The 14,238-nt window shown below is 36.7% G+C and overlaps 2 protein-coding genes across 10 annotated transcripts; both read right to left on the bottom strand.

Annotated features, from left to right (window-relative positions):
• Positions 1-2,369: 2,369 nt before the first annotated feature.
• LOC106336843 (phosphatidylinositol:ceramide inositolphosphotransferase 1) lies at positions 2,370-5,786 on the bottom strand. 9 transcript variants are annotated; one of them, XM_013775795.1, is made up of 12 exons: positions 5,343-5,786; positions 5,170-5,259; positions 4,746-4,832; positions 4,590-4,658; positions 4,419-4,499; positions 4,264-4,335; positions 4,136-4,196; positions 3,953-4,055; positions 3,726-3,868; positions 3,544-3,650; positions 3,379-3,469; positions 2,370-2,825 (listed from the first exon to the last, which is right to left on the bottom strand). In XM_013775795.1, exons 1-11 carry the CDS (start codon positions 5,373-5,375, stop codon positions 3,389-3,391), a joined length of 927 nt encoding a protein of 308 aa, XP_013631249.1. In that variant the 5' UTR covers positions 5,376-5,786; the 3' UTR covers positions 2,370-2,825; positions 3,379-3,388. The 9 variants fall into 9 exon arrangements, with proteins under 9 accessions (XP_013631249.1, XP_013631246.1, XP_013631247.1 ...); XM_013775792.1 differs by having other exon boundaries at positions 3,379-3,472; XM_013775793.1 differs by having other exon boundaries at positions 2,371-2,831.
• Positions 5,787-6,036: 250 nt separating this feature from the next.
• On the bottom strand, positions 6,037-10,389 carry LOC106343053 (peptidyl-prolyl cis-trans isomerase PASTICCINO1). Its single transcript, XM_013782174.1, has 20 exons — positions 10,151-10,389; positions 9,948-10,032; positions 9,791-9,860; positions 9,601-9,698; positions 9,236-9,358; positions 9,087-9,119; positions 8,847-8,905; positions 8,657-8,738; positions 8,399-8,557; positions 8,238-8,295; positions 7,920-8,068; positions 7,749-7,846; positions 7,586-7,655; positions 7,444-7,503; positions 7,262-7,318; positions 7,102-7,170; positions 6,946-7,023; positions 6,753-6,854; positions 6,607-6,678; positions 6,037-6,512 (listed from the first exon to the last, which is right to left on the bottom strand). Exons 1-20 carry the CDS (start codon positions 10,213-10,215, stop codon positions 6,204-6,206), a joined length of 1,896 nt encoding a protein of 631 aa, XP_013637628.1. The 5' UTR covers positions 10,216-10,389; the 3' UTR covers positions 6,037-6,203.
• Positions 10,390-14,238: the final 3,849 nt, after the last annotated feature.

Consider the following 14,238-nt stretch of genomic DNA (forward strand, 5'->3'; position numbering starts at 1 on the left):
CTCTCGATCGGATACCAATAGGTTGCAGTCCATAAGAATGTACAATCGAGATCCATGACCTAATAGATATATACCAGTGTGTGGTATGGTCCAATGGAAAGATAGGTCATAGGACGCCATCAAGAGATGGATAAAGGACTGCAATGTCCGAGATAGATATATATATGGTATTGCCTAAGGCAAGAAAGATCGATGACCATATGTATGGGTCCATTAGTATATTCTGGCCAATAAGCCATAGTATGATAAAATTATAAAGCCATTGATATACATCCGTGTATAGAAGATACACCGAGACATAGGTTCATGATAACCATGTTTAGTATATTGTCCATAAATACTTAGTTTGTCCGACCAAAGTAAAGAGCAGTTGACAGTAGACGATCACGTCTAGACCATGGACACATGCAAACATGATTTGCAAAGACCCAACAGTGATCTCCGAGGACAATGTGGTTCACATTGTTTAGCACACATGCTTTACCGGGACACTTGATGTCAAATGACATGAGAAACGACCTAAGAGGTCGAAGTGGTCTAGTTACGGCTTAGTAATGAAACTGGCCGAATTCCCCACCTGCATGTTCAGGACAGTTCACGCATCAGATGCGTAGACTAAAGAACTTCCACTGAGGTTCACTTCAGGGGGAGTAGTGCGTGTTGTACTCTTTTTCCTTCATCATGGTTTTGTCCCACTGGGTTTTCCTGATAAGGTTTTAATGAGGCAACATGAAGCGTATTACGAATCATGTATGGTTATGGCATCCAAGAGAGAGTGTTATAAATCAAGTAATGAATGTCCATAACCGGCCCGGTCCATAAACCGGCCCATACCAAGAGAGATAACCGAAACCCTAGAGAGGGGAGAGAGAGCAGCCGCATGTCCTAGAGGAGAGAGAGAGGCGGCCACAAGCTTAGAGAAAATGAAACCCTTTTCATTTTCCTAATAGATGTAATATTTCCATTTATGTATTTATGTATCTCTTCTTGTAATCCTTATATAAGGACCTTCGTATTATGAAATAATAACATAGAAATATTCAGTCTTTAACCTTCTAATTACTAACACTTTTGTAATATTTTCTTCTGTTTCATTTCAAATTAAAGATACAAAGAATTAGCTGTAGGCCCATTTTTCTGATATGTACCGCCATCCTTGTCCAAAGACAAACGTATAGAATGTTTTCCCCCGATCACAACTGATAATATCACTCATAAAAAGTTACTTTTTCTCTATAAAATATATATGGTCCTCTCAAGTATGATAGATATTGCAAAAGAAAAAAATATCTCATAAATAAATAAAAACAAAGTTGAAATCAAGAACTTCATAAAACACACCATATCAGGACAGATGGCATAATGATAATGTTTTCTTTCTTTCTGCATTTAAATTAATGATTATACTACCCGTTTATGGTACCACATAGGACCATCTTTCTCATTCACTAAACACTACAACAACAACAATAATAAGAAGTCGACAAAACAAAATATATAGTAACATAGAAATATAGTTTCAAGTAAAAAAATGAAAGAAATCGCATCATGATCATGAAAAACGAAATTGCTCTTTAGCGTGACGACATGAAACAATGATCATAATTCCTTTCATTGTCAAAAACCCATTATCATTTCACCAACAATAAGTATATCTATGTTTAACTATGTTTGTGGCCTTTGCTGATTCTAATCGAATATTAGCTATTTCATCAAAACGCCAATAATCTTCAGAACGTGACAACGAATCTTAAGAAAGAATATTTAACCACAAAGAAAAAAAAAGAGGACATGAAACAATGATCATTTATCATATGTGAAAAAAACAATCATCATTATCACTTCACCAACAATAAGTACCTCTTTTTAACTATGTTTGTAGCTTTTGCTGACTCTAATCGAATATTAGCTATTCATAAAAACGCCAATAATATTCAGAACGTGACATCGAATCTTAAGAAACAATATCTAAACCACAAAGAAAGAAAAAAAAACACTGATCATTATCATATGTGAAAAATGATAATCAATATCATTTCACCAACAATAACTATATCTCTGTTTAACTATGTTTTGTAGCTTCTATATCTCTGTTTAACTATGTTTTGTAGCTTTTGCTAATTCTAATCGAATATTAGTTATTCATCAAATAATCTTAAGAATGTGACATCGAATCATAAGAAACAATATTTAACAACCACAAAAAAAAAAAGAAGAAGACATCATTACTTTATCAAATATTTGCATCCAAGTAATGGGTCCAAAATATTAGATTCGATCGGTAATGCATAACAGTTATCATCTGATGCCTCAAAGAACTAATAGAGTATTCATAAGGCATAACCTTTTCAATTAATCTATACGAAACAACAAATCTAGCATGTCAAAAAACAAAAAATAAACAAAAATTAAATCTAGCATGCTGTGTTTACATCAATTAGCGATCTCTTCCAATTCATGTCATCCATATAAGAACATGGTCAAGACTCTTATGTACATATGCTACATTAGACTAGTATATATGTATTATATATATAATATATCTTACAGATTTGTGAGTGCAATGAGCACCGAAAATGTGAAAGGGAAAGAAAAAAAAAGACAGAGATTGGTGACAAAGTTGTGTCCTGAGAAGATGTAAAACATGTGAGCCCACATGGGATGTGCCTTTGACCACATTCCTTACCGACAGCACATGCCACGTTCCGTCTTCATAGTAGTAACAACATTTTCATATTATTTGTTTCCTATATTTCACCGCATATGTTTCTGTTGTTAAGCTTCAGCCCCATTATATTGATCTCCAAAGTCTCATGGGCATATAGCTTTTCCTAGATGGTAATATTTTTGTTAGTGAACAAAAACTTTAGGTGGTGCAGTTATTGAATAAAGGCAGGGTAGGTTATTGGGCACAACTGGATTAAACATTCGTTCTAGCTCTCAAATTTTAAATATTTGTTATACATATGTTACGGTTTAGATTATGAAAAATAAATTGAACTTAGAAATGTTTTTGGTCTCCCAAATCTCAAATTCGGCCATGATTAAGGGTTATTCGAATAAAATGAAATGACCGGTAGCAAACCGCTTGAATTGCAAGAAAAAATTCATTCATTTAAAAGTTTATCATGCTCTCAAAAATATATAAAAGTTTTGGGAAACTGTTGCATCATGGTGTTAAAGAGTATTTGATTGATTATGAACACGAAAATGAGTTTGGTCAATATGTATATGGGATTTGTTTCGTGTTACAAACATCAACATACTTGAGAAGCAAGAAACTGAAAATGTACAAGCTGACTCTTGTCTTTTTTTTGTTTTTCCCCTTTTCTGAACCTATAATCATATTTATCAAAAACCAACGATCCAAAAACTAACCTTCGAGTTCTCATGCGCCATTGGTAGCGTTATCGGTGTGACCTCCATTGCCATTCACTTGAGCCCTCGGTCTCTGAGAAACCAAAAGGATCTTCTATACATTAAGATCAAGTAAGTATTCAATCAGATTTGTCACTGAGAAAAAAACTAATTTAGAAAGTGTACCCTATCTGCAGGATCAACACCGTTCCCGTTCAAGAGTTTGTGATTCTCTTCTTTAGTTCTGTCTTTAGAGCTTACAGGAAGCAACACAGTTGTCCTATCAGGCAACTCTGTTTTAAAAACAAAATCATATCAGAATCTGGGCACCTCCTCTGAAAGTAAAATCGGAAGCAAAAGGATCAGACCTGGTAGTTTCTTGTCGAGGAAGAACACAACCAAGTTCACTGTATACCAAGCAACGACAACATCGACTGTGTAATGTTTGCGTGACGCGATAATCAAGAGGCTCTGCAAGATGGCAATGACCCAACCTAACAGCTTTATGAACCTAAAAGAGAGAGAGAGAGAGAGAGACAATGTGTAAGCTAACAAAGAGATGACATTGACATTTCTAGAGGAACTTTGTTTGTACCTTTTAGAACCGTACTTCTGGTAAGTGAGGACAAAGACAAGTGTGAATATCATATGCGATGAGAAAATCAAATCTCCACATCCGTATATCACCCCACGAGGAACTGATAAGATCAGAGTATTATCACATCAGAAAATGTGTAGAGGGAAAAGGAAAATGTTAAAAAAATTAAAAAAAACTCACAGTTAAGCAAGAGAACTTCAAGAACGCTATGTGGCCGTGGCAACCTGGCTAGCTCAGAACCCTATTAAGTAACACAACCAGAATAAGGACATGAATATAGATGACACGCCACTTGTGTAGAGTTTTACCTCTCGACAGTGATAGTTAGGGCCAGGGAGCTGAGTGGAATAGAACGTTATGACTCGGAGAAACTGACAAGCCTGTTAATGGAACAAAATATTCAAATAGGAGCAAGCTTTGAATTTGCATTTTTTTTATGTAGAAAAGTGAAGATGGTACTTACAACTAAGAAGGCGAGAACCCTGCACCATATCAACACAGTGTATATCTTCTTGCTTTTTATGATGAAAGGATGGAAAGTCCACTGCAAATTTTAAAAAAGGCAAAACATACCATTTATATGACTTCTTCTTGTTATGAACAGAACCAGACATTGAATGCTGAGGAAAGTCACCAGGACAAACGAAAGAAAAACACAAGTGAAGACAGTTTCACTTATGTAGCTTTTATCTTGACCAAGCTCCTAAAAACAGAGAGAGAGAGCTTGAATATGACATCTATACTGAAGAGAAAAACCAAGAGACATAGAGCTGAGAGCTTGGAGACGAACCGGAAGAAGAATGTATCCAAGATCTTGAAGCGTAGGTCCTGGCCGATGAATATAATGAACTCCCCTAGCAGCTAAACCGTGAATATACTGCAAATACCACAAGCATTCATAGAAGTGTGAAACTAAAGTAAACCAAGAGACAGAAAGGCATAATGGTAAGTAGTAAATAAACAAACAAACAAACAGACAAAAGGGGTCTTATGCTTCAAGTTAAATACAGGTTGAACAAACCGTGTTCATTACTTTTTACTGTATCCTACGTTTTCCTAAGCTAAAAGAAACCCCAAAAATAAGGATTTGCTCAAAATGGGTAGTAATAATTCAACACTAAGAGCAAAAAAGTTTCCAAGGAGAAGTCATTGGATCTTATCTACTCAGCGCTAGTATTGAAGTTATCAGAAAGCAGAAGATAAGAAATGAAAACCTGACAGAGAAGACCAGCAAGAAGGTATTTCCAGTTGTCGGCGAGAAGACCAATCTCCGTCGCTATTTCCGAACAAACTCTCTTCCATAGCTATATTTAATTACCAAATCAGCTACTAATAATTACCCATAATAATTTGAAGAATTCAAAATTGGAAAAAAAAAAAGAAAGACCTTAGAAGCTTCGCGGCGAATGTAAAGCGTCATTCTTTATTTATTATTGATGTTCTTCCACTTCCATACTACTCCAAACATACCCCAATAGTTTGGCTCAACATCATCAAACAAATTCCACAATTTTCAAATTTATTTATGGAACAGAGAGAGCTTTTAACCGGGGAAGAAGAAGAGGTGGTGAATTCTCCGAAACCAAGTCGGGGTAAAGGTCGCTTTTGACTCAAACCTTTGATCGGAGATCAGGAAAGCTGAAACGAGAATAACGGTGACACCAAAAGGGGAAAGAACGAGAGAGGGAGAAGAATCAAAGAACAGAAAGGATTCTCCTTAAAGAGGATCTGAGACAACGATGATCACCAACAAAAAAGCCCTAACTTGCTATTTCAATCAGCGTTTGGCGTACAACCATTATAAGCATCGTTTTGGATTAAACGCGAGTTCCACACGGAGGAAACGGTTCAAACATTATTTTAAATTATAAAATGGCGACTTTTCTTTTTCTTTTTTTTTTTAACTTTTACAGTTTTATATTGGGCCTATATTGGTATATTGGGCCTATATTCTCTATATTTAAATTATAAATTAATTAGTGATGGTTGGAAGTATTTGTTTCCATCTATTAATTTACTCTCTACGTTTTTTTTTAAGTTGGATGTTAAATCGTTTTCTAAAATATTTGGAGTTTCATGTATTTATTTTGTTTTCACACATTGAACACTATTATGTTTGCATTTAATATAAGCTTTTACAATCCACTGATTTAATATTTTTCTGAGTATCAGAGAGTACTGATAGACCCCGTTTGATGGGAGAAGGTGAGTACCGTTGGTTTTCATAAGCTCTCTCTCTCTCTCTCTCTCATGTAAATCTGGAGCTGACAAACTGGAAAATCAAAACACCTAACAAAGCTACACCGACCTGGATTCCTATCTGAACCATCACGTTCTTCATAATCGGCCACGCTTTCTCCGACCATTTCCTCTTCCTCTCCGTGCTCACCACCGTCCTTGTTCTTTCTTCTTCTTCCTCTATTTCATCATCTTTTGTCTCATCTATTTCTTCTATAGTTTTGGTCTCCTCTCTTATTTCTGACCCCACTTCAGTTATCTCCCCTGGTTTCTTGTCGAATAATCCTTTGAACTGTTTCCTAGCTTTGCTCTCTGCTTCCTGTGAGGTCCAAAGAGATGAGATTATTAAACAAGAAAGATCAGCAGAACATGTTGAAATCATAAATATCCTTTTGGACTCGAACTCTACTGACCTGCTCCTTCTGCTTCAGTTTCAAAAGTGCAGCTGTCGCGTCAGCTTCTGATGATTTATCAACTTTGACCATCTAACACATATCCACAAAAGTCATTTCCATCTCCAAGGACTGGATTATAACAAGCAGTTTTTAGGATAACATACCATATTGAAGTCATTTCTAGCGTCTTCATACTCTCCTCCTGCCATGTAAGCCATTCCACGGCGGTACAGACCCTTCACATGTCCAGGCTTTGCTTCTAGGACCTGTTTGGAAAATTGAGGGTACAAAGGTCTCAGAAAATAGCAACTTATGATTCAAGAATAAGCCCTTAAGCCTCTGTTCATTGAATGTTACCTTATTACATGTCTCTAGAGATTTCCTCCACTCTCCCATTTTAAGAGAGCAAGCCGCAACATTCAGATGTAACATATTCTTCAAATATTATCAGAGCAAGTTAATATAATCTATACCTACCTATAACAACAAGCTTCAGTGAGAAGATAAACTCACCCTTGCGTCACCAAAAACTTTTCCTTCCTCGTCATCTTGTGGATTTACATGATTAAATTCCCGGAGCACCTAAGTTTGGGTCCACAGCTCAGTAAATGTTACTACTAGACTTACATATAAAGGGAGGAAATTTGGTTTCATTTGTTTTAGGCTCTATTACCTTTTCGTACTTAGCTTTTGCGAGCTCGAATTTTCCTTCTTTAAAAAGCCTGTTACCCTGGAGTTTAAAATATAACCAAAAGCAGAGAAGAGCCATAAGTTACAAGGATCTGGTGTGACCTGATTCCCACACAAGATTTGCTAACTCTGTAGTGTTACATTTTAACAAGTTTTGATCCATACCGTGCTTCTGATATTTTCTGCCTCGTTCATGATGCTCTGGAAGTCCAACCCAGTCCAGTCCTGTCACAAGATTCTCTGGAATCATAAGAAACGGAAGCTGTTTATAATTTCTATGGTAAGTATCGATGCTAGACCAACTTACTCTAGGGGTTTCGAAACTAAGGAGTTCAATCTCCCACTGAACATGTGCACCTTCAGGAACGCCAGGCGGCCTATCAAGAAATAAAACCTCAAAATGCCTCTGTTTCTCCACGAAGAATCTATACCCATCATGATCAGAGTGATTTACACAGTTACATGTCTACCTTGGAAATTTGTCATATGCATAATCAGGGGGACATGTAACAAGAGCAATCTCCCCAGGTAGCATCAAACGAGTACACATCTCAAATCCCTCAGGCACCTGCCCATACAACAATAAAACGTTAAGCATAAATAACTCCACCAGGGATGTTTTAGACGTTGGAGTAACTGACCAGTCCTTCCCCCGAACTGAACTCCAATGGGTGATCATTATTTTCAATCCTACTATCATAGAAGACTGTCTTCTCTTCATTGAGAAGCATGCCCTTGTAGTGAACGCTTAACCGACTGTCTTGGAGAGGACAATCCATTGGGAATTCTCCTAATAAGTTGATGAAACATTGCAGATCAGAATAGTCTAACGAATAAAACAAAATATTTAGAAAACAAGAGCGTGAAGTCTAGCAAATGGCCCAGCAAGATGTATAAAAACAAAAACTCACATCATGTAAACAGGTAAGAAACCATTAGAAAGAAAGTGTGAAACATACCCCTTCCATCTTGAATTCGACGTTTTATGAGACGTCCATCTCCAAGCATGTCTCGCACCTTCAAAGTGAGAACTTGAATGTCAATCGCTCGGTTCCCAGATACTGAGTCTCAAAATACTACATACGTAAACAGGACTATACAAATTTTGTCTTTCTTATACCTGAATGAAATGCACAAGTTCAACCTCAAAATGAACTTCCTCAAGGTCTTGAGCTATATCCATCAAAGGGGATTCAGTCAAGTACTGCCTGCGAACATATATCACTGCCTTCTCTTTCCGAGCCATTGTTCCAATTCCAATTTCAAGACCTTCAGGCACCTGCCTAATTGATAAGCGATAGTCATCAATGATTTCACCACAAATGATATGCAAGGACAGAGAGTAAAACATGAAGATGCCAATGAACTTAACAATCACCTCAGATTTTCCAAACGTGAAGAAATAAGGTTCTTCTTTTCGAGACAAGATCACTTGTCCACCACCGGATATAGCCGATATCCTAATAGACACCATAAGTATGCATTAAAACTTCAACCAATGTTTCAGCCCACAAGAGAAAACAAGGTCAAATGATTTTTGGACCCAAAATGATCAAACACTTCGTTACCTGGCTTTTACTTCATAGGGTTCTCTGGGAGATTCCCAGCCCTCACCTTCATTTAGAATCTTTCATATAAAAGGAAAGCAACATGTAAGCCATCAAGAAGAACAAGAAATATTTGGATCATGTCATTCTTCCTAGTTCCTCTGCCTATTGTTCCTTACACTACCCTTTCCAAGCTACCAAAGAAGTACGTCATCCCCGACCCATTTCATTAGTCGAAAACTATGGAAAATCAGGTCTCACCTTCTTGACGACCCCCAGATCATCACTTGCAATCTGCACAATTAACAGAAGGGAAACGAATGCTTAAGTCACAACATATGAAATGCAAGTTTTCAGAGTCTTTCGACAAAGTAACACACACTATATCGTAGTTCATGATGAGATCTTGCCTTGGCTTTAGCAAAATCCAGCAATTCAATCTCAAAATGAAGCTCGTCATCTTTTGGAAAATCTCCTGGAGCTGAGACTGGACAATCCTTCTCTGCATAGTGCATTTCAGGTTTCATCTTGAACTGAAACCAAATAAATAAATAAAGATAAAGATTTCATAAGCCTTGAAGAATCAAGAAAGTGATCTAAATTTAATGAAAGATTTGGTGCAGTTCCACACTGAAGTTCAGGTAACTCAAGCATATAAACTAAACCACGAAATCCAAGTAAAGAGACAGCTTGGCAATATACACTAGTATAAAAGTTATCTTTGAGGCGAGAAGACGTGAGCTTAGTTAGTACACAAGTAGATGAATAAAAATACCATAGCAATTTCATCCTTATGCATAGTGGGAATCCCTTCGAGCAATCCAAGGATCATTTTGCTCTTCCCCAATACATCTCTTATCGGTAAACCTCTCCCTGACGGGGCATCAAACACATTCATTCCATGAGTCCCTGAAAAAAGCTCAATGTAACTCTCTATTCAACTGAAAAAGGTTCATCAGCCTCACCTCCACATTCTAACTTCGTTGATTCCACTACTACACCATCAAGTGTCCTCACAGTACGATGATAAATAACCTAAGAGAAAAGAAAAAAAAAAACACATAAGCACTGACTACTCTTTACTCTCTCTCTCTCTCTAACCAGATCTTTACAAATTAGTACCTGATCACCATCGACGGGGCTTGACTCGCCTCCTCCAGGTCTCACCAAAGCTTTCAACAAGCTCCCTGGTACAATCTTCTTCCTCCTACTCCAAATCCAATTCTCAGATATAGCAAATTCATAAACATATTCCTAAACCCCTAGCTAAGAACTCGAATAGTTGAGCAGATATTTTCCGGAGGAGATAGAAGAACCACACGAACCTCTTATCGTCTTCCGTTTCAGACTTCTTCTTCTTCGGCAAGTGATTCTGCTCAGTCGCATCCATCGTCGATCAAATCCGGAGCGCTAACCTAGAGTTGAAGATCTACAGTTCGAAATCGAAGTTTGAAGCAAGAACCCAAAGGCTGAGTTTGATCTCTCTACCTTCCTCTCTGGGTAGCTCAACCACTCCTGAGTTAAATTCCAGCGAATAAAGAAAAATATATTTTTTTTTAACATTTATAAGAATTTTATTATAAAACAAATCTACAATCAATAAATTACTTAACGAGAATTTACGTCTCACGGTTATATTTGTGGTATTTTGCACCATATCCAAACGGTTATAAAGAGGTTTTCACAAAATAAAAAAAACAGAAATAACTATTTATTTGAGATCAGTATGTTTAGGGAGTGTATGAATGTCACTGATGCTAAGAGTGTGTTTGATCATATGGTGGACAAGAACATGGATTCTTGGCATTTGATTATGTGTGTGTACTGTGATAACGGGATTGGGGATGATGCGTTGTGTTTGGAGGAGGAGATAATGAGACATGGGTTGAAACCAAACTAGGAGACCTTCCTGGTTGTTTTCCTGGCTTGTGCTAATGTGGGTGGTGTAAAGAAGTTTTTTTGGCATTTTGATTCGGTGCAGAACGAGTATTTTGGGATTAGTCCAAGGGCAGAGCATTACTTGGGTGTTTTAGATGTTCTTGGCAAATGTGGTTATCTTGTTGAAGCTGAGGAGTATATGAGGAGTTATGGTCAGCTACATGGAGATATTGATTTAGAGGATTACGCAGAGGAGCTAATGGTTGATATTGACCGTTAAAAGGCTGTGTGATCAACAAGATCCCCCAACCCTCCACCCAAATCATTTTTTTCCTAACAGGCTTTCTTAGTAAAAATGCACAAAAAGAAAATGTTTACAAGCATTTTTAGGCAAGGCCCAACAGAAACCCAAGTGATTAGTGATAAGAACCCCAATTTGAAAAAGCCCTAGACCCCAGTAGAAGGAGAAGTTGAGTACTCGGTGTACGGAGAACCCATGAAGGTTGAGATGGCGAAGAGAAGAGGAGAATGAGTCTGAAGAGTCTAAGTAAGGCATAGCTGCATCAGTGTTGACGTGAAGATATGATTGGTTTCTCTGAAACTTTGAATCTTATTTCGAATCTGGCGATCAATAATCAGGAAGAGAGCATCCAATGATCGGAAAGTGTTTGAATGCAATCTTGCGTTTCGCTCATTCCAAATCAGATAGAGAGTTGCCTGCCACGCTAGGAGAATGAGTATACGAGTCGACCTTGGTGGTGGAAGAGACAATAGTTGATCAATTGCCGGACCCCAGCTATGGAGAGGAGTGAGGCCACATCTCGAAGAGGCTCGCGACCAAAGCTGAAACGTCATATCACATTCCCAGTAGAGATAATCACGGGATTCCGGAAAAGCATTACACAGTAAGCAGAGGGGTTGAATTTGCAAGCCCCAACGAAGCAGCCTATCATGAGTTGGAAGTCTATCTTTGAGTGTAAGCCAACAATAGAAACTATGACGTGGAATACCTCTAGATGGCCAAGCTAGGGGAGCCCAACGTTCCACTGCAACGTTCCCACACAAGTAAGTATAAACCTCTCCCGTATTGAGCCGAGGCCTTGCTTTACCATTAATCACCCATTTGTAATAGTCATTGTCTGAGACGAGGATGATCGTTGACAACCAAAGGGGCTCCAATTGTCAGTCCAGAACCTACGCGTTCTCCCATTCTGCACACACAAGCGAATGAGGGGGTAAGCCACACTTTTCAATTTTAAAAGTTTATTCACAAGCCACGAGTTTCATGGTTTTGGTTTGGTGATCCACCCAAATCATACAGGGATGCAAGTATGATAGCTGGTAAGAGTAGGATCCTTGAGTTTTAGAAATTGAGTTATTACAAGGATGAGGCCAAGGAAATGGCTGCGAAGAAAGGAGCGCTTTATGTTCCGTACACAAGGTGTGTTCTGCATGATATCGATTAAGAGGCAAAGAGCAGGCACTACTCTACCACAGTGAGAGGTTAGCGATTGCTTATGGTTAACGATTGCTTATGGTATCATAAGCACACCGTCTCGGAAGTCCCTCGCAATCATCAAGCTCCATGTGTGTAATGACTGTCACAACTTTATTAAGATCATGTCCAAAATCATTGGTAGAGAGTTGATTGTGAGAGACAACAAACGTTTCCATCACTTTAGAGATGGTAAGTGTTCTTGTGGCGATTACCGGTAGAACCCATGTTTTTGCTTAGTGTACCAAATGCTTTTCGGGTTTACCTTGTAAATAATATGGACATTGATAAGTCTTGTTTGATAAGTTTTTGATGGGCTTTAATGCTGAACATGCTTCTAGTTATCCCTTATATATTAATTGAGGATTATTTAAAAAGTTATAACCTTAAGTTTGTACTAATTAAAAAAAATATTATGTTTAGGTGTCACTTAATTAGGATGTCAATTTGGCTTACGTGTCAGTTTAAAAATCGATTGAAAAAAATGTTAGTCCAAATCCAATTACTAGAGATGAATAAAAGCTACGAAATTACCTAATATGATTAACAGATATATGACAATTAATGACTATGAATAATAAATATTTGATAACAATTTATGCATTCTTCTTCATTTTTGTTTAATTTTATATTATTAAAAAATTAAACAATCACATTAACCATATAATAAAAAATAGATTTTTTTTCTTATATGTTATATTTTGAATTTTTTAAAATGACTTTTAATTACAAAAATAAAGAAACCTTATATTTTAAATTTAAATTTTTTTAAAACGACTTTAAATTACAAAAATGAGAAAACCTTATATGTTATATTTTTTTTATGTGTTAGATTTTTTTCTTATATGTTATATTTTGAATTTTTTAAAATGATTTTAAATTACAAAAATGTAAGTTTTCCTTAAACATACGACTAAAAGCATTAAAATTAAAATGATCATTGGTTCATGAAAACTGATTTGGTGATGAAGTTGGTGGATGTTAGTTGAGCAAACATGTTGGACTGTTGAAAATGTGTACATGTGAGAACCTTTACCCAACCCATGTTTCTCAATTATTGTTGTTCCTTTTTCTCTTTGAGCGTTAAAAATACAGCACAAAACCAACTAAAAAAGGTCCAAAACAAAACCGATGTCAACCTGTTTTATAAATTGGTCTGCAAGAACAGTAGTATAATATAGTGATAGGAAGACTCAAAGAGAAGGAAAAAATGTATGTAATAGTTAGATACATTTCAAGGTATCAGATTATTTTGGAATCTAGCTAATTCATTCCATTGCAATCTACAACTAAGTCAGCTTCACACTCGTTTATATTTTTCATTGTCTATAGTATAATCAATCATTCACATATCCGCTGTGTCTTCAGTACAAAATAGTCTTAAACTATATTATCAAACATCGTAATTTTCGTTAAAACGCGCATATACCACTGATTTGTTTATCATACACCGAGTTGTTTTTGGATCTTAGCATTTATTGCCATTTTATTGCCATTCGTTAATTTATTGCCATTCGTTAATTTTACCTTTTAATGTGGTTTCGGAGTAGAGAATACAAAGAATCCTTTAAGATAAACATATGAATACTTCGAGATTGTAAATTCCAAAAATCTAAATGTGAATACATAGACCAAACATGCATGTATTGGCGCGTTATTTTCTTCAAAACAATCATATACTACTATTGTTTATAATTTTGATACCTGGAAGGGGAAAAAGATGCAAGTAGCATAAATGCGGAGGCGTGTGAAAATGCAAGCGAATTTCATTAACTCATATACAAACAGTTACAATACCACTAGTAAAATAACGAACGGCGTGGAGCGGTCAACGTACAGAACACCAACATCCAACATGTAGGTCCCACCTACAACAAACGTAAAACCTATAAACGTTTCCTAATCTAATGTGAATCCGGCTTTAATCGAACCGGCTTAGCTCGAACAGGTTGACCGGAGTCGCTTAATTAGGCCATGCCTGCGGAGATTGAGAGGGAATAACAAGACTGTTGATCAAAAAAAAAAAAAAAAAAAAAAAAA

The sequence above is a fragment of the Brassica oleracea genome, chromosome C4 (assembly GCF_000695525.1).
Source record: "Brassica oleracea var. oleracea cultivar TO1000 chromosome C4, BOL, whole genome shotgun sequence".
NCBI classification, from domain to species: Eukaryota; Viridiplantae; Streptophyta; class Magnoliopsida; order Brassicales; family Brassicaceae; genus Brassica; species Brassica oleracea.